Here is a 25,416-nt window from a genome sequence, read left to right as displayed (position 1 = left end):
TTAGAGGTGAAGATAGAGAAGTAGGCAAGAGCCAAACCATATTCGACTTTGGATTTAGTGGAAATGGGAAGCCACTGGATCATTTTAAGCAAGAGGATGACAATAAAATTTATATTTTAAAAATAACACTCTCACTACTGTGTGAAAGGTAAATGGGGGGTGAGGGAAAGGCAGCAAGTGTGGAACAAGATCAGTTGTAAGGTTATTACAGCAATCCACAAGAGAGGTGACATCACTTTGTGACAGTGGCTACAGTAGAGGTGGAGAGAAGGGATGCAGGATATGTTTTGGAGGTAGAGCCAATAAAAATTTCATATATATTGGATGTGAAGGGTAAAGAATAGAGAAAATTAAGAGTGACTCTAGGTCTTTGAACAACCAGGTAGAGAGTGGTGCTATTTTAACAGAATGTATGCTCCATGAGGAAAGGAATTTTAATTTATTTTTTTTCACTGACGTATTCCAAGCGCTTATTATTACAGCAAGTAGTACAAAGTGGGCACACAGTAAATACTTAATAATTTTGTTAAATATCAGATCTGGCGGAGTAGAGTTTTGTTTGGGCATGTTAAGTCTGCATCCTGCTAAATATCTAAGATTAGATGCCGAGTAGCTGCATTTCCAGAACTCAGGATATGTGTCAAGATATCCCAAGATACAAATTTGGGAGTCATCAACATACAGATGACATTAAAGTCATAGGATTGGTTGAAATCACTCAGGGAGATGGTATAGATTGAAAAGACAAGAAAACCCAAGAACAAACCTCGAAATATTCTAAAAGTTAGAGGACAGGTAAAGGAGGAGAGGCCAGCAAAAGAGATGGGGAAGCTGTATTCATTAAAGTGGTTGATAATCCAGGAGCATGTGGTATCACAAAAGCCAAGAGAGAACCCTTTTGGGGAAGGAGAGTGCTGTTGAGAGATTCAAGCACAAAGAGGAAAGAGAAGTGGTCACTTGTTGACAGCGAGGAGGTCGTTGGTGGACTTGACAAGAGCAGAGTCGGGGAGGTGGCAGCTGAAGCGTAGATAGCAGTTGCTCCCCTTGAGCACGTTCTCCAAAAGCAGAGCTTTTGAACAAGTTTTTTAAATGAGAAGGTGGCATGATAGCTGTTAAGATTATGATGAGAGGCTATAAGAGGAATAGTGTGAAAGCAAGACCATGAGACATGCAGAAGAGGCAATCTAAGACTAGTACTTTTTAATGCATTGGTAATGTGTACCCTCCCCGCCAGTGGTGGCTGCAACTGGCTCATACTGGCTCACAAGGGCCAATTATTGCTAAGTACACAAGCCAGTTATTAAACATAACCATCATTGAAAGCAAATTATGTAAACTTACAATTAAATAAAAATGTTAAAAACACAGATAATGAATACTCAAAACTCATAACTTTCTAATTATTTTACTACGTTTTAGTATTACCTACGTTCTAGAAGTTAATAATGGAGATTAAACATAAAAGTATGTCACATCTGTAGCCATGACATCATAAATAATTTTGTTTAAAACTGAGGAAATATTCTTCCAGCATTCAAGAACTATTATCCAATTCAGAAAATAAGTTGCTCACATCGCTGACGAATGATTAAATTTTCAACCCGAGTCTTGTTGTTTTGCTCATACAGGGAAAGAAAAACATCAACCAGCATTGATGGTGAAACTACTTCAGTCATCAGTTGCAACCATAGGTTGTGTATGGATACAAGAGTTTGGCAAAACTCAGTGAAAGCATTCTGAGAGAATCAACTGGCTGAATGGAATTTGCAAGAAAGAGCAGTATATATTTTATTATTATTTGAAAATTGCTCATGACACATTTTTCTTTTCAGTAAAGTTAGTACTAAACTTATGTGCATATATATACAACTATTTTTTGAAAAACCAGTTGTTAAACATTTGCCAGCATACCACTCCCTCCCACCAAACAACAGCACAGGCCCAGCATCCATATTCATGCCCTTGAATGTTAGAATCCAGCTGATTGCAATGAAATGACAATAGAATTACAGGTGCCGAGTGGAGAAAGTGGGTATGCACAATCCTTCGGGAAGTTTGAGAATAAAGGAGACAGCAGCTAGGGGTGGATTTGGGGTCAAGGAAGAATTCTTAAAGAAAGAAGACACGAAAATATATTTATATGCTGATGGGAATGACCCAGTAGACCAGAGAAAAGTTGATGATGATGGAGAAAGAGATGATTACAGGAACAAAGTCCTCGAGAAGGTAGGAGGGGGTAGAATTAAGAGTACAAGTGGAGTTCTTGGCATTTATATGTAACAGAGAGAAAAGCAGAGAATACAATCAAGATGATGGTTAGTGGGTAGGTTGGGAAAAAAATCCCATAGCAGGAAACTCGAGGAGACAATTCATATATTAGTTATGAGGAGAAGGGTGGAAGCGGCATAATGGCAAGATTAACTTTAATCTCCGTCCTAAATTCTGAGAGGCTAGGATTTGGAGATGGGAAACATAAAAGCCATTAGCGTCTATAAATTGGGCACATTTCAACTGTAACTACACCTAAAAGCACAGTGAAGTCAGTGTTCCTGATTTTCAAGGTGCTTTTTTCATTTTAAATGTTTAGTGACCATTTAGGGAAGTCCTATATTTTGTGGAAAACCGCAAAACAACTAGCCAGCTTTTCCTTTGCTAACACTTTCCTTCAGCACTAAAAAATGAGGATCCTATTCCCTCTTTCTCTGTACACGCCTTTGGGAATAAGTCCCACACCACTGCTGCTGCAGCTGCTGTCTCTCCCAGACTAACCCTGTTGGGGTGGGGGAAGCAAGCAGAGGCAAGCACCTCTGAGAAGAAAGTTTTAAAAATGCCTTACTTGTTACACCAATAAGAGTTGTAATGGCCAGATCCTGGAACAGAAACTGGTAATTTGAAAGGCTGTTCGTCTCCTGAAAATAAAAGGAAAGTGGCTCAAAAAAGTTGTGTCTTTCTGGGTGAAGTTTGCATCAATGGCATTCATTTTCTCGCTGCAACATGCGATTTTCAAGTAAATTACAAGGAGGTGGGGTGCTCAGGGGCCTGTTCACATTGGTGGGAGCACTCAGAGACAAGGCTGCGAAGTCCTCTCTAACCGGGTGGGCCACCATCATGTGCTTTCGAGGCTGGGTCCCTTGCACATCAATATCACCCCTCGTTGAGGGAAACATCTCACTTGACTAGATTTATCTCTGCTCTCTTTTCTAATTGTTAGCAAAAAAGTTGGGGTTTGATCTGGCACAATAAAACAGTGTATTCCCAACAGTAGTAAGTGACAAATGTGTGCTATTACCCAAATTTTACCAATGGAAAATGAGAATAACTGAACCCACTATTTGCATTCTTGGGTGTTGTTAGAAAGTCCTGATAAAGCACTTTGATGTTCTTGAGGAAAAAATGGTCAGGTCTTCCTGATTTCAAATAACTTGCTTCCTTGTCCCACACCCCTTAGTAGAAAGGAGATAATGATGATCCATGTTTGACTCTACTTTTGAGCAAGAATTATCATGATTTCAAAATAGGGCCAAATTTCTAAAATAGCTTCTTCTTCTCCAGCTCATTCATTGGTGAGTGGGAAAAGACATGGGTAATCTGAAAATAACAGAACTAAAACTTTCAACCCAGGAGCAAGAGGGCACGACAGAGAGATGAATCTAGATATCTCCAGCACAAATAGAATTCACTTTCTCAGTTTTAGTTAATAGAAGAAGCTCACATGCTGAGTTCACAAACGATGGTCATGTCTTTTCTCTTTTTACATTTTTTTAAATAGTGAAAACCATCACAAGACCTGTGTATTATTTGCGGTATGATATGATAATTTTTAAATCCCTATATTCAGGGGATCAGTGATATGCTGGCTCATGAGAGTCAGTTGATAAATTTTTAGGAATTTTGTGAACTGGTTCTTAAACATAGCTGATATAAAAACTTAAATTATATAAATTTGCCATTAAATAAATTATACTAAAAACAAAAGTAATGAATACTCAAAACAGCACTTCCTAATCATTTTCCTACATTTTACTCTTATCTATGCTCTTGAGGTTATTTACAACTCTTATATCTATATGGTACAAGAACCACATAATGGTATGCTACTGTACATCTCTTCCCAACTCCATGTTCAGTGACATCAGGTCACTGAAACTAGCCAACTTGAAACTAGCCATGGTGAGAATATTTACTCCACTGAAATTGGCAAACATTAATAATCAGGGCTTGATTTTCCAGGGAGAGCCAGTTATGAAACATTTACCAGCATCTCAATCAGAGAATCATCTCTTTAATGAATGGTATGCTCAGGTAGAGCCACAATGGAATTGGGAAGATAGAGACCTTGTCCAAGCAGGTGAAAGCAACAGTGAGAGAGAAAGTGATATATTCAGTTCTGATCCTCAGCTACCACTAGATAAAAAGCTTCTATGTCAGAAAGTCAGAGAATTGACACCAACAACTTTTCCTGTGTACCTTTGTCTATTTCTGATTTACTTTCAAAAACTTTAAGTTTTAGAGGGGCTCTTGGTGCTTGAATATCCCATTTGCACTCTCTCTCCGAGAGGCATTGCAAATGGAGAGTGCACCACCATGTGTTTTAGTTCTCACTAACCAAGAGGCTAGGTTCCAAGTCATACCCAGTAGAGCAGCAGAACACCAACATACTGAATCATGCTGTACAGGGCCATGTACTTAAACATGCAAAATGAGGTCACAAGAGCTGCACGTCCTTCCCTGTGTGAGAAAAGAAATTGACATGAAAGTAATGGAAAGAAATGAGGTCAGTTATTCTGTGCTGTTCAGCTGAGCTCAGGAGAAAAAGATCTAAGGCCTGATCATTTGATTGTTTGTCTGACAGACTGGACAGCCTTGAGCCAGGGGAGCTGGCTGTCAGGATGCTGGATGACCACATTTAGCATATGCCGGGCCAAGGTCCACAGGCCTTGATCCAGCCATGGAGCCCAGATGCAGAGTTACTCCCATCCTTACTATGGGCATTATCTCAGCTCAGAATCAGAGGACCTGGGAACTGGCCCCAGATGTCATTCTTACTCACTAATGTGATTTGTAAGGTCATTTCCCCTCTCTCGGTCACAGTTTCTTTGTCTGTGAACTAAGGTATTTAAATAAGATTGTAGGTTTGGAGGCTGTTTTCATGCAGGTGCTTCAGGAATTTGGCAAACATTTCATTCAAATTTCATTTGGTAGTCCCAACTTTTTCTAAAACTGGGCTGAAAAAACATGCACACTCAAAGTAGTCATAATATATGACTAATTTAAATAGACCAGAAACAATGAGCATGTTTATTTGTGATACTGTTAATTGACTTTGAGTAACTAGTATATATTTAAAGCACAAAATAGATTACTTATAAAGTGCCATTTTTATCTCTTTCATTTGGGAAAAAAATAGAGTTTAAATTTACTTCTGGTCATAATGGTTTCCTGAGATTCCAAAACCTGATCCTCAAACCAGGCTTTTTCCTGTATCAGGGCTTTGCTGCCGCCATTTGCTCTGCCTAGGAGGTAGTTTCTCCTGATCCCTCTCCTTCTTAGAAAGGCTCTTCCTTACCACCTCGTCTGAAGCAGCCAATTCCAGCTCCCCAGCCGTCCTCCTTCCTTTCACATTCCTCTTGATTTATCCGTGTATGTGTTTACTGCCTGACTTGTTTACCAGAAGAAATCTTCACAAGATCAAAGGACGTTTGATTTACGTGCTTCTGGGTTCCAGAAGCCTCCACCAGTTCCTGGTACTAAGGGCCTACTCTGTAAATATTTGCTGAATGCATGAAGGAATAAAAAACAACTGGGAGGAGCTGCCCAAGTCATTATTTTAATGGTGGTGGAAAGAGTACAATATTTGTAGATAAAACACATTTAAACAAAATCAATTCTAATACAAAATCCAATCCTACATGGATGTGTGAGCTTGGGCACATCAACTAAGTTGTCTGAGCCTCCATTTCTTTATTTGTAAAAGAAATAGTGACCATTTCTGCATCTCCAGGCTGTTTTGAAGCATAAGATAATAGGCATTAAAGCACTTTATAAGCTGTAAATATGTACTAGTTGTAATAACCCAAAGCAGCCACAATGCTAACCACCTCTATCATTCAATAAAATGTAGCAGAAGTACATACTCTAGGGAGGCATGGAGGGAATAATGTCCCAAGGAAAATTTTAGTAGGAACAGCAAAGACAAATAAATATTTCGAAAACTGAGGATAGAAAGGATATTCCAAGGAGGCATAAAGAGGCAAGAAGAAAGGAAGGCAAGTGAAGAAAAGGAAGTTTCTGTCCATCCCCCATTATAAAGCATCTAAGGAGATACATTTAAAATAATAATAATAACAGCATGATTGACATTTTCAGAGCGTAACAAGTTCCAGATTCCAATCTTCTAAAAGAACCTATTCAATGATTTTCATTAGAAATGCCACAGCTCTCTCAGGCTTATTTTTAACTCCTGGCAAGTCCACTGGGGAGTAGAATGTTTGACTACATTCTCCCACAAAGCACCCTCCCTTCCCAAGGACACAAAGTTTCTCTGGTCTCTGCCCTGCAGAGCAATGGGCTCTACTCCTGAAAGTCAGGAGAGAGTAAAACAATGCTGGGGGGAAAGTGCCTACTTACTTGATAAGGTGAGGGACGCACTCAATGTTTGGAGTTTTGGAAGTGAAAGGCGAGGCCACAGATGCCTCCTGCTCTGATAAAGAGATGCCCACGTGAGCCATTTTCAAAGCCTGAAAGCAAAGAGTCAGCTTACTGTCCACACACACTCACATACATCTCTCTTGGGGCCACATAAGAAAAGGCTAGTTAAGCTGCCCACAGGTGGTTGGTGGGCCCCCTCACTAGCCAGGAGACCATCGGATTTTGTGTGCCTGCTGCATAAGAAAGAGATAGCACCAAGACACCTAGCCAAAGAAGTGGGGACCTCAGAACCAAATTCTGCTCCATTTAGTCTATATTGACCAATGAGTCATTGTTTGGCTTTAGTCGAAACCTTCCCAAACCCTCGACATCAGTTTTTCCATCAAGAAGAATGGAGGTTGTGTATATTCCAGGAGATCCTATCTCTAAGGGGCTCCGGGCAAGAACAGTGAAGTCCGTGATTGTGGCTCCACACGTTGGCAGCTACTTACCCCACAGTCATTGGCTCCATCACCACACATACCTACAAAATAACTAAAAGGAAACCATGTCAATTGTAAAGGAGATCAAAGCAATCTTACCTGCTAATTTCTCTAACTAAAAAGATAAAATGAACTTTATTCCTTGGGTTTCAAACTTATTATGTATTTTAAGGGAATTTCCCAACAGTCTGGCTTGACTAAGAGTAAAGTGTGACTCAACAGGTCCTACAACTGATTAAGAAGTCCAGCACACCATTCCTGCCTGCAAGTGTTTCAGGGAGATCCTGCACTTCACTGCTTAGGAAGCAGTTTTTTCAGCTGTAGAACAGAGAAGCTCACAATTGGATGGTGAGATAGCACGGCACAGTGGGGAGGGCACAGGATTTGTAGGAGAAGATCCAGATCTTTGATCTGATCACTTTCCCATTTTGACTAGCATTTTTCTCCCCTACAAAGTGTTATGAGTATTCAGTGAGGTGCTGTATGGGAAAGCCCTTATAAATTCTAAAATGATAAATAAGAATTAGTTGTTGGCTGACTCCCAGAGAGTAATTTATGAACAGGAAGTCACTGGTTTTGATCTGTGGGGGGCCCACTCTGTAGTTCAGAAGGTGAATAGACTTAAATATCTTCATAGACTGTTCATACTTTGGATCTTGATTTATAGGGTTAGAGTTAACTTCAATTTGCCTAATTTTATTCCATTATCTCTAACTTTGTCATCCATTGTTAATAACATCAACTATACATCCACTGTTTGTAGAACCCTCTGTCTTCCTTCTAGTTTTCTAACCCCTTTTAAGGGATATATTTTGTTTTCTTTTGACAAAATTTATATTTGTTCTTTTCCCCTCCAGTGGACTGAGAAAACAAAGTGTTCTATGGGGGAGAAATATTTAATGTGAAAAGATTTCTATTCTGTGACCTCATCTGGACATCCTAATTTGGACAGTCTACAATAAAACTTGATTATTTTGGAGGATAAAAAAAAAGAATTAGTTGTTGGTGCTGCTAATAGTAACATGACAGGAAATCTGCTGTGTCAGCAGTCATTCAATCAAAAATGCAATGCCAGGCCCGGAAGTTGAAGAAAGAAAATACATCCCCACTTCAGGATCACTTTCTGAGGCTGGGTGAATATTACTCTCTTGAATTGTTGACAAAGACTATGGACAGTCTGCTTTATAAGGTAGAAGCTCTCTGACAGCATTTACAGAATTCGTTGTACTTCTCTTCCACACTGCTATATGAAGGCAACTAGTTTACCGTCCAGGTTTTCAACCATGTTGAGAAGACAGGGTTTTCCGAATTGAGAAGCTTGCCTAGTAAGTGAATCAAGTGAGTAGGAGGATGGAGTAGGAGTGAGTAGGTGTAGGAGTAATGTTGATGTGGTCCAGCGCCAGAAGTAGAGAAAGCCTCCAGGAGTCCCTGGGGTCCCATTAACAAGAAATAAAGGATCTCAAATGATGGGCAGTTTGTTTGCACTGCCCACTCTGTCAACGGAGACCCTTTGTGTTAGAAGAGAAGTATTTTTCTGATTTAGGATGGAGAGGATGTGTTGGCATAAGAATGTTTTAATATTTTTAGGGTTATGTGAATCTCTTGTCATGAATCTCTCTGTATCATAACCATGATGATAATTTGCAAAAATGAAGTCTAAATTTTCATTGTACTTTCAGAATCTGAGCTCAAATTACTTTTCTCAGCTTATTTCTCACCATACCCTTTCATGCCCCTTATGTTCTAGTTCAGTGGTCCTCAACTCTGGAAGCAAAGTTGATTTATGTGAGGAGCTTTGAAAAAATACTGATGTCCAAGCTCTACGTGAGCAATTAAATCAGAATCTCTGTATGGTCATGTCCTGGTATTGCTATTTTTTCAAAGCTCTTGAGGTGACTGTTATGTGCAGCCAGGTTAACAACTGCTGCCCTAGCTAAACTGAGTGACATATTCTTTTTACACTCCCCCTGACTGTTACGCCTCTATGCACTTCATACCACCTGGATTGGTAAAGAACTCACTCCAGTCTCTGAAATTCTTCCACCAAACTGGACTTCTGCCCAGGAGACATTCTTGCAAAGATGGTCCCATTGATTAGTATCTGTGAGGAACCCAAAATGGAAATTTCTTATCATGTCAGCTGATCATACATGAAATAATTGAAAACACTTAGAACACTGACTGGGTAATGATATCCATGAATGAGAAAAAAATTTATTTCCAAGAAGTCTTCCTTTGGATTTTAAGACATACACTGAGAACTTGGTCATCAGAAAAGTCACCAGGGAGACTGAAATCGGTAATGATGACTACTTAACAAAAATATTTGATGAAAATGATGACCTACAGGAATTTAGCTCAGCTACTACAGAGAATGTGGTACTAAAAAACCCTGAGCTTAATGGAAACTTAAACCAGTAGAGTATGAGAAATTGAAGATAATAAGAGATCAGGATCCCAGGAAAAGGAAAGAAGGCAACTACATCTCAGAAAATTCTTCACAACTAGCAGAAAAACAGCCTAACAGTGAAGAAGTGACTATTTGCAGTCCTTGACTTAACCATAACATCTGGGCTTGACCAATTGTGAAACTCAGCTGATATCCAAGCCTAATTTGGGCTATGGAACATTGATGGTTTGATGGTATAGAAATCTATACTAGCTCCATCCACCTGAGCTCCATTCTACAGAGCCTAAATTCTTCTCTGTTAGATCTGTCTATGTGCTCCCTGCTCTTCTTGGCAGTAAACTCAGCTTAGTATTCACTCAGCCTCAAAGTCTTTATTCTTTTTTTCTTAAACAGTGCCTAAGATGATGAGCAACTGAATACAAATAATTTATCTTCGGGTTACACTAGACACAGTCTTTCTCTAGTTTGATCACATGCTATATATATATATAATTTACCTGTCCCCACTGTGGGTTTGATCTTCATCGGTAAAGTTTTAAGTTTGACCCTCTTCTGTATAGAGTTCCTCTAACAAAAACCTGATGAAATTCCTCTCTTCTTGGCCTGCCTTCCTGTATAATTGCTGGATTTCCCCTCTACTGTGAGACCCCTAACCATGGCAATATAGTAACAGCTACCCAAAAGCAATCCTTATGACTTGAGAAGTCACTGATACATTAATCCTATAGATGACAGAAAATTGGCTAATCAAGTTTACTTACTTTAAATCTAGTAGGAAATGAGACAATAGGAACCTCTACAAAAATATCTGCCTCTCTTATGATACATTCAATAGGTATATCTTCCCTATTTAGAGGTTTGAAATCACTAAGGATCATGCTCTGTAAGTGACATTGTCAGCATCTTTGCTGGGAGATTGGTACCCTCTTAGACCTTACCTTTGGCAGTAGGCTGTTGAAATGTTGACTTATAACCTGAAAGGATTTTCCACTTAAGGCAAAATGGTAACTTCCTTCTCTGCTATTATCAGAGACTTCTTCCCTGATGTTAATGTAATTGTCCTGCAAAGCAAGAAACAATTATTTTAGATTTGATAGAGTGGTTAGGATATCTAAGCACATCTAAAAGAAGGCAACGATGACCATCCAGAGTCTCTCTTTAAAAGTCACACTCCAGGGGCCAGCCCGGTGGCGCAAGCGGTTAAGTGCATGTGCTCCGCTGCGGCGGCCCGGGGTTCGCCGGCCCGGATCCTGGGCGCTCACCAACGCACCGCTTGGCAAGCCATGCTGTGGCGGTGTCCCATATAAAGTAGAGGAAGATGGGCATGGATGTTAGCCCAGGGCCAGTCTTCCTCAGCAAAAAGAGGAGGATTGGCAGATGTTAGCTCAGGTCTGATCTTCCTCACAAAATAAAAAAAAAGTCACACTCCAGCTCTGATTCCTCAGAGAAGCACTTTCCCTTTGCTGGATCAATCTTTGCACATCACAGCCTCTAGTGAATAGGAGAATATCACTTACTCATGTCCTATTCTCATTCTGATTTGATCTCGGTGAGTCCCAGAGAACAGCACATTTCACACATTTCAAGTGTAAAATACAAAAACACTGCAGCTTAACACTTCTCTCCCTGAAGTGAGAACTTACAAATTTTTTTCTTACAGAATTAGTACTGTTCCACAAGGACACAATAGAGATAGGATACTGACAAGATTGGAGATAAACAAATAAAACTTTTTCTCCCACCCTGAAGACAAAGTCTGATTTTCCAATGTACACAGCCGTATCTCTCCTAGGGATTAAATCCCCTTTGAACCCAATGCAATGGCTGGCAAGCAAGGGAAAAATGGAAAATCAGGTTTGCAGTCTCATTTACTATACTCTTTCTCATAAATAGCTAAAGACTTTTTTAAGTTTAAAAGCACCCAGGAAAGCACTGCATCTTAAAGCTCAGTAGGAACGGTATGGGAAACTGATATAATTGAGTTCATTGAACCGCATATGTGTTAGACATTCAGAGAAGTATATTGACCCTAGGTCACCTGTACACCTCTGCCGGTGGAAGCTGCTCAGGTGCCAAAACTGTGAGACAAGTTAGATAATATGGCAGAAGATCTGTTTTTAGGCATACCTGATGCCCATATGCAATATGTTTCCTCTCTTCTACTAATTTCCAAGATATAGACGCTGATGAGGACCCAGTGGTTTCATTTGCTTCGATAAGAATGATTTTCTGGCTTTCAGACACCATTCCAGACTTCCTGGCCACTGTGATTGCAGTCTGAAGATTGTCACCTAGAAGAAAGGAAGAGTATCCCAAGATGAGATTGAAGAGATAGAACTAATTCATACAGAGGCTGGAAAACTAGGATAAGGAGTTCATATCTTATTTTAGGTGTGAAGAGAAATAATCTCTAAGGTCTCACTCAGCCCTGACCTTCTATGATTCCATGATCCCTTTTCTGGTTCTTGCTTCTTTTCATCTGGTTACTTCACAACCGGTATATTTTTGTCAGAGTAGGAAGGCAAAATGAAAAGGTGAAATTCAAACCTATTTCTATCATTTGTTAACAGCTTGGTAAATGTTTGGCAAAACCCTACTAGATTAATATAGTATCTGATGGTTCCACTTGCAGCCAAGACGGAATAAGCCCTCTACAATCTATCTCCCACTGATTACAATGGAAAACTCTGGACAAAATATAAAAAGCAAGTACCCAAGGACTTTGAAAAATAAACATAAACAGGCAGAATGTGGGAGGGAGTCAAATTTGGAGAAACCGTCTACAAGGTGGTGGTGAGATTCTCAATTTTTTTTTCTCTTTCCTCTCACATATTTGACCTGAGTGTGAGCCCCAGTACCCAGAGCTGTGCAGGTAGCTCAAACTCAGAGAAACCTAGTTTGTATGGCCAGAGGAACCAGGAAAAGGGGCACCTGAGGGCTGAAGAGTTATAGGGGAAATCCCAGAAAGGAGAGAGCTAGACAAGGAGACTAATTCAGTGTATGAGCTGTGTAAGTCCCAGGCTCAACTCAGACCTCTGCAGGTGCAGAACAAAGCCAAAGAAGGATAGCAAAAGTTTCAAGAATTGAGCTATGATGTTAATCACCTCCAATGTCCTAGAGTTACGTTTACTAAAACAAAAAACACTCAACATTCTCCAGAGGATTTCAACAGCATCCAAAGTCTCACATCTATAATATTCAAAATGTTCAGGACATTCTACATACAAAAAACCAGGCAAATTTGGCCAAGTCTCAAGAAAAAACAATCAACAGTTACCTATCTCATGATGACCCAGATGTTGGAATTATCAGACAACGGTTTTAAGGCAGCTATTATAAGCCTCTTCCATGTGGTAAAGGTTAATACTCTTGAAATAAATGACAAAAGAGAAGTTCTCAGCTGAAAAAAATATACTCTGTACAAAAAGAACCAAATGGCTATTTTAGAATTGAACAATATAATAACTGAAATAAAAAAATTCACTGGATGCACTCAATAGTAGAATGAAGATGATAGGAGAAAGAGTCAGTGAACTTGAAGATAGATCAATAGAAATTATACAATCTGAAGAGCAGAGAGAAAATTTAAGAAACAAAAGAATAGTGACTGAAGAATATCAAAAGGCTCACATTCAGGTCATTAGAGTCCAAGAAGGAGAGGAGAAAGAAATTGAAATAGGAAAAAAAATTTTGAAGAAATACTAGCAGAAAAATTCCCAAATATGGGAAAAGATTTAAATTTACAGATTCAAGAAGCTCAGTGAATCCCAAACAAGATAAACTCGGTGAGAACCACACCCAGAACATTATAATCAAACTTCTAAAAACCAAAGATACAGAAAATATCCTAAAAGCAGCTAGAGAAAACAATACATTAGATATAAGGTCATGATTATTCAAATTATCAAAGATTTCTTATCAAAAACCACAAAGGCAAAATGACAGTGAAACATCTTTAAAGTGTTGAGAAAAGAACTGTCAGTTCAGACTGCTATAGCTAGCGAAAATATCCTTCAGAAATGAAGGAGCAATAATCAGACATTCTTAGATGACAGGAAACTAAGATAATTTGTTGCCAGAAGACATGTTCAAAAAGAAATGCTAAAACAAGTTCTTTAGGCTGAAAGGAAATGACACCAGAGGGAAACTTGTGACATAAGGAATGAAAACATAGCAACAGAAATAATGAGGATCTGGGTAAACGTTACAGTCTCTTTTTCTTCATTTATGTTCTTTAACTCTTGACTGTTGAAAGTAAAAACTTTAACAATGTCTGGTAGAGTTTTCATTGTCTGTCATACATGTGACAACTATAACATAAGGGAGAGAAGGTAAGGGACGTTATGGTGGTAAGCGTTCTTGAAAGAGCAGGTACAGATATTGTGATTCCCAGAGCAATCATTAAAAAATGTATAATATAACACCTGGGTAGCGATCCCTAACACGGCTTCTCCCAGGTTTCTACCAAAATACTTATGAGGATCCTCAAAAGAGCTAACTAGTGGGAAGGAGCTGTTCTACCTTGAGGTTGGAAGAGTACAGGGAGCCCCAAGAGCTGAGAGGCTTCCTCCACATGCCTCAGCAGGGCACCAGCAGCCAGTTTGCATGCAACGCAGGCCCATGTTGCACCCACCGCCCGAGAGAGTTCTACTGTTTAGGATATGCAGCCCAGGCCTGAGCCTCAATCATCTGACGAAGGAATACAACAACTTATTTAAGAAGTCCCGGAAGCTAGATAGGAAAAGATCAGGCGGGACAATGAGAACGCGTGACTGGTGAAGCAGAGTAGCTGCTGAAGAGAAATGAAACCTGCATTAAAAGTAATGAGTGCACTTAACGAAACTCAAATGCAGCACACACACACACACACAGAAAAGGTTTCTAGAGCCGCTCCCACCCCAAAACATAATTTAAGAACTTAACGATTCAATAAGTGATTCAAAAGAGATAATGGTTATTTTTGAGACTTGAGTTTGTGGTTTGGAAAAAATGGATGCAAAAAAAATCTTAAAGGGCTGGCCTGGTGGCACGGTGGTTAAGTTCATGAGCTTCTCTTTGGCGTCCCAGGGTTTGCAGGTTCGGATCCTGGGTGCGGACCTACGCACTGCTCATCAAGCCATGCTGTGGTGGCATCTCATATGCAAAATAGAGGAAGATGGGCACAGGTGTTAGCTCAGGGCTAATCTTCCTCAGCAAAAAGAGGAAGATTGGCAACGGATGTTAGGTCAGGGATGATCTTCCTCACCAAAAAAAAAAATCTTAAAGCACAAAGCAAAATCATAAAAATGTGAGAGTCACAAGAAAAAAGATAAGAGACTGAGAGGATAGATCTAGGAGGCCTGTCATGTGAATAATAGAAATTCCAGAAGGGAAAAAGGAAAGAAAGAGAACAAAGGTAATACTTAAAAGACCAATAGAAGAAATTATCCTGAGAGGAAGAAGACAGATTACAAGTGCTCACTATGTTCCAGGCTAAATTAATGAAAAAAGACAGACATACAGACATACCCTGGTAATATTTCTTTCTTTTTCTTTTTTTTTTTTTTTGTGAGGAAGATCAGCTCTGAGCTAACATCCATGCCAATCCTCCTCTTTATGCTGAGGAAGACCGGCCCTGAGCTAACATCTATTGCCAATCCTCCTCCTTGTTTTCCCCAAAGACCCAGTAGATAGTTGTATGTTATAGTTGCACATCCTTCTAGTTCCTGTATCTGGGATACCACTTCAGCATGGCCCAACAAGCGGTGCGTCAGTGTGCGCCCAGAATCCGAACCCGGGCCGCCAGTAGCAGAGCACGCGCACTTAACGGCTAAACCATGGGGCCGGCCCCTCTGGTAATATTTCTAAACTCCAAAGTTAAAGAAAAAGGATTATATGCTGCAAAGAACAAGTTACCTACAGCGGACTGCCATTGCACTTGTAATATACAATATCAAAAACCAGAAGACCAAGGAATAATACCTACAGACCACTAATAAAAAAACACTCTAACCCCAAAATCCTATACCCAGGGAAGATATCATTCCCTTGTCAGAGCAAAGAAAGATATTCCAGGATATGTAAGAAATCAGAGAGCATATCACCCTTCTTTCTTGTCCAAGGACAATTCTTGAGAAAAAATTATAGCCAAGTGAGGAAAGAAACAGAACAGAAATTTCAGTATGAGGGAAGAAGTAAAGAAAGAGGATGAAGAGTGAGCAACTCTTATTTCTGCATAAATCTAAATGGTTAAGGATAGATTATGAGAATGTGTAATGTAAGTGCTAAACAGAGATTCTGAAACAGAAGGTTCATAATGTAAGGGAAATTCTAATAAGTAGTAAATTAACTCAGCAACACCTAGATGTTGGATGGAGGTGCTAGAAGTGGAGAGAGTAAAAGTGACAAAAGTCTCTTGGATTGTGGGAGGAGACTAGGGGGGTGGAGAAGGATAGAGGGGGAGGTAAAAATATTCTAGAGTTCCCAACCGTAGAACTGGGTTCAGGGGAAGTGAGATGGGTAGTAAGTGCTTTGGTGGGGAAATATTGGATCTTTTTGGTAACACAATTAATGGAGTTGAATGCATCTACCTATGAGAGCAGGGAAAGGAAGGCACATACTCAAAAACTATGAATGCGTTAGGAAATCATCTACCCTCCATTCAGAAGCATTCATTAAGAAATTTCACACGTTTCTCTTGCATAACCCTTTCTCACTGCTCCCTTGGGTGTGTGTTTGGGGTTTGGGAATACAAGTAGAGGAGACAGGAATTTTATCTCCAAAATCGTAGATCTCATTATTGACGGGCCTTAAGCATAGTTTATAGACCACAGTGACTAACCGTTCTTCTTCTCCTAACATTTAACAATAAAAATCATCCTCTTTGTATGGTTCACGTCTTCTCATTCAAGTGATATCTCACATGTCCCCTCAGAGAAGACGCCTCATCTAAAGTAGCCCGTCAGATACACTTTACTACATCACTCTGTTTTGTTTCACATACGTCATAATACTTATTACCAGCTATTTATTTGATTGATTGGCTAATGGATGGATTGATGGATGGATCGATTTTCTATCTCATCCCACCTGAACGGAAGCTCAGTGAGAGCAGGAACTCTGCCTCTTTTGTTGCCCATCTCCAGCACCTAGAATGGTGTGTCTGGCCCATAGTAAGTGGTCAAAAATATTTGCTAGATGAGTGAATCTCTGTCTGTCTACATCAAATTCTTACTGCTTTCACATACACTTTGTTCTGTACCTGTGATCATTACGGTCCTTATCCGGGCCGAGATGAGCTCTTCCAGGACAGGTTTTGTCTCTTCCTTCAATCGATTTTCCAAGATCAACAACCCCAGAAATATCAGATCTGATTCTACCTTGTCCCTGGAAGTATATACACGATTGAACAGAAATAGCATATTACAGTCTTTTTTACAGGAAGCAAAACAAAAACAAAGACAAATATCTTCCTGTCAGAGTGGTTCCCACCCATCCATTTAAGCACTGTTCCTTACACACAGAGTATGTGCCAAAGAACTTTCCAGAAAGACAGGAGGGGGACACAAAGGATACTGAGACATTTATTTTGACCGAATCAAGAGGAAGAGAGAGTACTTATTAAGCAAAAGATTTGCTTTAACTCTGTAAAGAATGAACTAAATGACTGCAAAGGTCTCTTCCATCTGCTGTGGTGATTTTCATCACCTCATCTGTTAGCAACCACCGGAGAGGAGTTCTAGCTGTGGTACAAAACATCGTGAAAAATAAATGAGGCACAAGAAAAATAAAATAAAATGCCAATTTTCTAGAAACCAAGGCTATAATCAATACCATTTTAGCCCCAGGAGATATGAGGCCATAATCTCAAAATAAATGGCCCCTCTTTTAAGGCTGAGCCCCTCCCTCCCTTTCTCCCACAGCTGGTAGCATTGGCCTTCTGCATAAAGTATGAATGTTTCTGCAAGTAAGTGAGGCCTCTGAGGCTCCCGTTCACCACAAGAATATTTCCAAGATGTTCCCCAGGACCAAGTGCAGGGGAGTATACTTGGTATTGGGGGTTCAAAGATTATTCCATGATTCATTTATCTGAGACCCAAATATCTCTAGAAGACACAAGAGCAAGACACCAGCTCCGCCTAAATCTGGCTGAAATACAGATGAAAACGGCGCCCAGAAAAGCCACCTTGCCTTGCTGGCCATGTGCATCTCAATGCTGGACCTCACATAGGTCAGGGGCATCACCTAAAGTTAGTGATGCTTCCAGGACACTGCTAACACCTCCACCAGAGGGGCAGGAAGTGGACACAGCCTGGACGACTTGCCTCAGAGCAGGCTCAAGAGGATGGCATTTCCTATTCTTCGGAACCCAGCATTTAAGTCTCTCCATAATCTGATTCCAAACTATCTTTCCAGCTTCATCTATCACTAAATTCTTCACCCACCCTAGCTTCCAGCCAATTTGGACCACTCACCATGGGTATGCTCTGTACTCAACCATCTCTAAACGTTTGCTCTAGACTGCCATGAGACATTCTTTCTTATTTCACAGAAAAAGTTATAAGTTCCCCATTATCTAGTACTGAAATCCTTCCTATATTTTGAGGCCCAACTCACATGCACCTCTCCATAAAGGCTTCCTTGGATAGAAATAATTGCTCCCTCAGCGTGTTACTTCTACTTCAGTTTAGCTTGTATTTATTTGTCCATATATTATCATTCTTTGCTATCTGATCTGTCTGTCTCAACTCATTGAGGGCAAGCCTGCCTGGGTCAACAAGTCCAGTAACACCCACATGGTGCCCCAGAGGAAGTGTTTGGCAAATGTTCACCTAGTTGAAAGGCTCTGATGCCTACTGTGACCATTTTTTGTCAGGGAACCTGGGGAAATTTATTTCCTCCTTTAGAAATTCTACTGCCAGAAGGTTCTCATGGGAACTGAAGTCGGTCAATCTGTCAAATCAATGACATTTGCTGAATATCTAAAGAAGTGCAAGGAACCGGGCTAAGGAAAAGGGGAAGAGAATATGCAGAGAGTGCATGAGTATTCAATCTGAGCCAGGAAATAAAGAGAAGTAGTCCCTCTAGGGGTCTCAAGCTCTGCAACTTGGAATAGCATGCTATCCTTTCCTGCTTCCTGCACAGACATTATACCTCCTCCTGAAGCATCCAAAAATAATACAGAATGGGGCATGTAATGCAAACAAGCATTGTCATCCCTGTGATTACTCTTAATGTTCTTAAAATCTATGTGATTTTTAAAAGATGAAATATGCATAAAGCAGGCCAAGAACCTTCAAAGAAATTATGATATCGTTGCTGGAAGCACTCTAAGTAACCACACACACACACACACACACACACATACACACACACACACACCCCGTCCCCACCCCCCAGAAAGAGTGTTCTGCTCTAATTAGGGATTAGTAAAGGTTAGGTCAACTAACTTAGCCATGAGTATAAGAAAGAGTGTTCTGCTCTAATCAGGGATTAGTAAAGGTTAGGTAAACTAACTTAGCCATGAGTATAAGCAGTGGTGATGTGGCTTTAACACAGGAGGGGCCAAATTGACAACCTAAGATCAGATCCTGTTAGTGAACTTGTGTTTAGACCTTACCAGATTTTTGAAAAGTTGCGATTTCAATGCCTTTGGCCAGGTCACATACTTTCCTGTGTGCTGCAGCCCTCACCATTCCCTATTGCTCATGTGCCTCCACCAGGAGTGCCTTGTGACATGCACCAGCCTGAAAGCCAGGAGTCTGAAACTTGTAGATATGCAAATATTTTATGATAATAATCAGAAGCAGCAGCATAGTAGCCAGATTCTTGATACATCCCTGTCCACAGGCTCTCTGGAAACTAAGTTCCACCCCTAATTCCTTCCATTCCCACATCCCTTGCCTGGACCCAAGTTTCCTCTTCTTTAAAATGTGAGATCCAATCTCAAAGTTCACTGTTAGCTCTCTGACTTGAGTGACCTGAGTTGATTAAATTACAGCAAATATCCAGAGTTGTAATAGCCAAAGTTTTAAGGGTCACATTAAGCTGGTCTCAGGGAGAGTGGCCCAATAAACCCAGGAATCCAATACTCAACAACTTCAATGAGCCACCTCCCCCTCTGGGCCTCACTGCCCACGCACAAAGTGACAGAGTTGGGACTCATCAGTGATTCTCAGCAGGGGTGGTGCTGCCTCTAGAGGTCACTGGGGAAACTTTTTAGACATGGATGCAAGATTTTCTGCATTGACCAATGCACAATGAAGAGTGATCCTGCATCCCACATGCTTTTTGAATATTTTACAGGACATTCACGGACACAAAAAATTGTTTATACCTTTCTAAGCCAGTACAGGCTTATATAGTTTACATTATACTATGATGATACTATATAGTATACTGTATTATTATAGTATACTTAATACTACTATATTATATTAAACACACATAAAATTGTTTATACTTCCCCCAGCTCTGCTTTACATATAAACACAAAGTATTTTTGCACATTTTTACTATTCTATTGAATTTTCCAGGAGTGTAACTACCATGTAAATTGCGAAAAGATTGTACTGTTTTATTCAGTTTTACCAAGAGTTTTTAAGCACTTCACAGAGTCACCCCACTGACAGCTAGATTGCAGGTAGTATTCAAGACTCCAGAGTCTAACCCACCTGTGTCAGTCTGCATTTCTAGCTGTTGCAGCCGCAATGACTCTACACACAGGTGCAAGTAATGTATCGCTTCATTTTCTTTTAGTGGAGTCAGCTGAGCATTTATTGAACTATTCCCTTTTGTAATTCATTGTATTTTTTGCTTTTATTTTTACTATATAGGATGGCATTATATTTGTTTTTTTACAGAGAATATGTACAGATCATGTTACATATGAATTTTATTTTAGTATATTAAAGGATGTGGTAAAAATGTAGTTAGAATAAGAAAGTGTTGAGTCTGGCAGGGTTGAACATAAATATGTTAGACCTTCATATTTAAAATCCTAAATAACAAAATAAGCCTTGATAATCTCCCTAGTAGTGTTACCAATAGTGGCTGACATAGGGCATTGGACATGGCATTGGTTGTGAAATAAACACAATAGCCTCAAAACAGTGGAAAATAAAACAACAAATAAATTTGAACTAATAAATACTCCACTCCATTTTAGCTTTCGAGCATCCCAATTTTAATCTATACATATCAAAACTTTCTCTAGAATGGCCCCTCTGAAGCTTTTCTTGTTTTTCTAAAAACATTACCTAGACTATGTGTTAAGTCCAAGCTATATTTATTTGTTTTATTAACTTGTGTATTTCTTATCAAGAATTTTTTTCAGACAAATGTTATGTTTTCTAACTTTCAACTAATTCACCAACTATAATAAAAAATTAGCTGTTTGTATTTAGTTCAAAATGGGGGTATGACCACAATTTCAACCTCTCTGAAACATGGTTATATTTATATGTCTGTTTTCACCAAGCTGTACAATCACATTTCACAGTTTATACAGCTATTTCCCGTAAATTCCCTCAGTCATTGTTCATATCAGCTTTGTGATTTAGGATGGGAAAGAATGACTATATCCTTGTTTCCCAAGTTCAGAAACATTCCACACACACAAATCCAGCAAGCTATGCGGCTGAGTTCACTGCACAGTCTGGTGCATCTTCCCACCAAACCATTCTGCTTTACCAAAATCCTCCCCATTTACCTCATCAAGGCAGTGGTATGGTGGTCCATTTCCAGCTTTTTGTAGGCCAGTGCTATGACCCGGAAGCCCTGTGTTGTGTAAATCTGAAGTTCACTAACAAAAGTAGTTGGTACTGTTCAGAAAATAACACAAGATTAGTATGCAATATTTACTCACTTGGAACTGGCAGAGAAATTCTTTACAAACAGATCCAACTCCTGCCCAAGAAAACACTTCTCTGAAAAAGTACACAAACACGTCAGTGGGAACCGTAAATATAACCACATTGCCAGGGTTGACCTTTTGGGATCCGGTGAAACTGAAATGGGAAGAAAGCATTCAAAAAAAAAAAAAAGGAAAAAGGATGGGAAAAGGGTATAATTCTTTTTTCTCTAGCTTAATCAGCAAACATTTATTGAGAATCTACTCTGTGTCAGGCATTGGCTCTGCAGAGATTGAACTGCAGGCCCTACCCTAAGGATCTGTGTCCAGTAGGGTAAAGGCTGGAAGGCTAGCAATACAATCAAATGAGACCAAAACTATGATCTGAGTAATTATGGCTGCTATGGAAGCACTGAGTGTGCATAGAGCAGGCTGGTAGGAAGTGGTTAGATGAAGGAAGGGAATGGGCATTTTGGCTGAGGGAGCATCATGTGCATAGGCACAGAGAGAAGAGACAGCAAGCCTTGACTTGTTAGTTTAGCTCAAGGGAAACACAGGTTGTGACAATAGGAAGGCATATCTGGAAAGTTTGATAGGAGTCAGATCATGAAGGCCTTATGTATTGTCCTAAGGGAGTTTGAGATTATCCTGGAGCCTATGGGAAGCAACCAAAAGAATAAAAGCAGGAAAGTGGCAACATAGTTGTACTATGTGATGGAAAAACCAATCTGGCCACAGTATGAAGGGTGAATCTGACTAGGGGAGATTGAGGGCAGGGGGTTAATTCATCAACTGTTGAATTGATGCAGTGGAAGGATGATGAGAACCTGAGCTGATGGAGACAGGGCCACGGATTAGCAATTGAAAAGATAAAGGCACTGAGGGAGAGGGAGGTATCAGGGAAAAATCCTAAACGGGGGGGTGAGGGTGGGGATGTTGGTACCATTCACCAAGCTGGGAAATATAGGAAGTGAGAAAGATAGGCTTAATTCTGGTATTGAGTTTGGGATGCCAATGAGTCACCAATTGGCAACGACAGTGGGCAATAGGATTCATAGATCAAGTGCTGAGGGCACATATTTGAGATGGAAATACAGATTTACCATTTGTAATACAAGTCTATTCACTTACCTGTCTCAGGTTGGCAAAAGCTGGCCACCTTCTCTGGTGCACCTTTCATAAAAGCCATCCGGTCACCCCCCAGCTCTTGGACAATGACTGTCATCCTCTGCAGTGCTGATGAGAATGGGTACTGATGCAGGATTGCAATTCCTTCCACTGGGACCTGGTTGAGGGATGGCGAATGGAGAAGGACACACAGACACAGCTTCTAGCTACTGGGAATTAACTACTCCTCCCTCAATCCTTATTTTAGCAAATAAGGGAAACAAGGTCTCATCAATTTCACATGTGGAATTCAAAGAAAACACATCTGTGACCTTTCAAAATAGTGGACCTGATGGAACCTTCCCTTTGAGTTTGGGTATTGTGGGGTACACAGGAGGCAAGGCTTACCTGGCTGGCTGTTTTGCAGGGTTTAACTACCACAGCATGTGCCGGCACTCCTTTGACGTGGAAATCGTCCCCAGAAATAGCCATTTCCTATTTCACAAATAGGATATTTCATTGTAGGGAGTTATTCCTTGTTCATCCACTGATACTAGGCTCAAACCCTCCCCTTGAGAAAATCCTCAGACCAATCAATGTTTTATCGGTGTCTCCTCCCTCAGCTGGATGGAGGTGAACCAGACTTACTTCACCATGGAAAAAAACAATGCATTGGAAATGCTGTGGAACTTAAAGGGCAGACACTTCTGAATTATTCATGCAATTTATCCCGCTTTCTCTCTTAGAATGTGCTGTATAAAGGCTCATTCTCATTTCTGAAGAGCTTAACTTGAAAATAGTGAGCATGCAGAGCCAGACTTCTGGTGTGTGATGCAAGCACCTTACTGTCTTTCTTCTCCTGGAGCTCACAGCTCTTCCCGTTCTTCCCTCTCTGTCTAATTTGGATTGATGGTCCTCAGGGTGCAGCAGGGCAGGGACTGTGATGGACACAGTTAATGTTCAGTAAACACCCAGTAATCGCTATAATTTGTTGTTAGCACCGTCGAGTGGATTCTGACTCCTAGCAACCCTGTGCACCGCAGAGCAGAACCCTGCCTGGTCTTTTCTGTGCCATCCTCTCGCTTTTCAGCTCTGGATCAGACAATGCTCCGTTTCTATTCATAGGGTTTTCATGGCCAATTTTTTCAGAAGTGGGTGGCCAGGTCCTTCTTCCTAGTCTGTCTAGGCTATAAGCTCCGCTGAAACCTGTCCACCATGGGTCACCCTGCTGGTAGTTGAAAGACTGGTGTCATAGCTTTCAGCATCACAGAAACACACAGCCACCACAGTGTGACGATGGACAGATGGGTGGTTTATTCCCTGACTCGGAAACAAACCCAGGCCCTAGTGGTAAGAGTGCAGAATCTTAACCACTAGACCACCAAGGCTGGGTAATAGCTATGATAATGACCCTATATTATAAGCAAAGCAACCTTTTACCCAAAGATGTCAAAATGCTTTGTAATCACCTCATTGAGCAGCTGAAAAAATCTGAGAGAGGAAAGTGTAATCCCAACTTAAGGACACAGAAATAGTAACCAGAAAGAATGGCAAAGTTACATCAGATGGCTACAGAACCATTGCTCATAGAGTTGGAAAGGACCCTAAAGTTGGTCTCCTTCAGTGGGACTCACACTTATTTCGCAGGGGCCCAGAGCTGTACCTGGCTACAAGGGTGGAGGTGGGCTTGTGGCTAAATACGTAGGGATGTGTGTCCTGAAGCTTTCCCTTTCTTCCTCAAATTCGATCTCAACCAGAGCAACTCCAATTATTTGTGTTTTATAGGGTGCTTCTGAATAAGGTTTCCTTTTAAGAAAAGATTCCGGCTTTTTTGTTCTGTTTTAAGTGACCACTGCTGGTCTAATTCAATCTCATTATTTTAACGCCTGGGAAGTCAAAGTCCCAACAGGAGAGATGACTTCACAGGGTCAAGCAGTCAGTTAGAGCAGAGCCAAAACTAGAACCAAGAGAGCCAGAGTCCTCATCCTGAACAACAACAGTTGCTCTTAAATGTACTTCAAAGTCTCAACAAAACTTTCATTGTTTTCCTTTTTATTGTTTCCAGCCTTAGAAACAAAATCAAGACTAAATTAATAGAAATAAAATGCTTGGTAACAATAAGTTATCCTAAGCACTGGTGACAGTAATGTTTCCTAATACTCGTGTTCTAGAAAATTTGGAGAGCAGACATTGCTCATACTACAGTCTAAAGAGGTGGAAAATAATTATGTAATAACTATAATTCTATTAATACTACTGAGCCTGTAATACGTGCCAGGCACAGTATCAGGGAGTTCTTTAATGCATCATTCCATTTAATTCTCACAATAACCCTACCATAGAGATACATTGTACAGAGGAGAAAACCAGGCTTAGTTTAGTTTGCCCTTCACTGCTATATATCCACTATGTTGGAGATCTCACATTTTATAAGTATTGAATAGCTATAATAAAACCTGCATTGCTCTGGCATTGAAGAAGCTTCTTAGAGTTTCTGCAGAGCAGAGGCTTACCCAGGTGGTGGCTTCAAACATTTTGAGGTCCAGAGGGTCTCCCTGGATGGTCTCATCGAGAAAAATCAGAGAGTGGCAGCTGGCCATGGCCGCACACAGCGGGCCCCACGGCAAAGCCCTGCCTGAGGCAAAGCTGTGGACTTCCTGGAAGCTAAAGAAGAAAAGAGAAAGAGCTTCAGTCCTATTCCTCCATGCCAAAATGGAGCTTCTGGACGTGACCTTCTTTTTCAAAAGTAATTTAATGTGCTTTGTTACACTACATGCCTACTCTCTAATCCCCCCATATTAATAGTGCTTCATTCAGCCATCGTCCTTACATAAGTTCAATGAGTATGAGAAAGGTCTCTGAGGTTCTTTCAAGCTCTTTCTTCCCTCTTTTTCCTTACCCTCTCTCTGCAATCATTTAATTCCAGAGGTATGGAAAGA

General features: G+C 40.4%; 1 protein-coding gene across 1 annotated transcript in view; it reads right to left on the bottom strand.

Annotated features, from left to right (window-relative positions):
* ATP13A4 (ATPase 13A4) overlaps positions 1-25,416 on the bottom strand; it is a 117,204-nt gene that overhangs the window by 17,747 nt on the left and 74,041 nt on the right. Inside the window, exons 14-25 of the mRNA XM_058555563.1 lie at positions 24,991-25,141; positions 22,886-22,972; positions 22,502-22,655; positions 21,230-21,341; positions 16,781-16,905; positions 11,668-11,831; positions 10,479-10,601; positions 9,152-9,231; positions 7,140-7,182; positions 6,628-6,737; positions 4,632-4,728; positions 2,837-2,909 (exon numbers count right to left, since the gene is read on the bottom strand). Coding sequence (XP_058411546.1) covers positions 2,837-2,909; positions 4,632-4,728; positions 6,628-6,737; positions 7,140-7,182; positions 9,152-9,231; positions 10,479-10,601; positions 11,668-11,831; positions 16,781-16,905; positions 21,230-21,341; positions 22,502-22,655; positions 22,886-22,972; positions 24,991-25,141 — 1,319 coding nt within the window. The remainder of the gene's footprint in view (positions 1-2,836; positions 2,910-4,631; positions 4,729-6,627; positions 6,738-7,139; positions 7,183-9,151; positions 9,232-10,478; positions 10,602-11,667; positions 11,832-16,780; positions 16,906-21,229; positions 21,342-22,501; positions 22,656-22,885; positions 22,973-24,990; positions 25,142-25,416) is intronic.

The sequence above is a fragment of the Diceros bicornis genome, chromosome 15 (genome assembly GCF_020826845.1).
Source record: "Diceros bicornis minor isolate mBicDic1 chromosome 15, mDicBic1.mat.cur, whole genome shotgun sequence".
In the NCBI taxonomy this organism is placed as follows: domain Eukaryota; kingdom Metazoa; phylum Chordata; class Mammalia; order Perissodactyla; family Rhinocerotidae; genus Diceros; species Diceros bicornis.
This window is presented reverse-complemented; position numbering and strand designations above follow the sequence as displayed.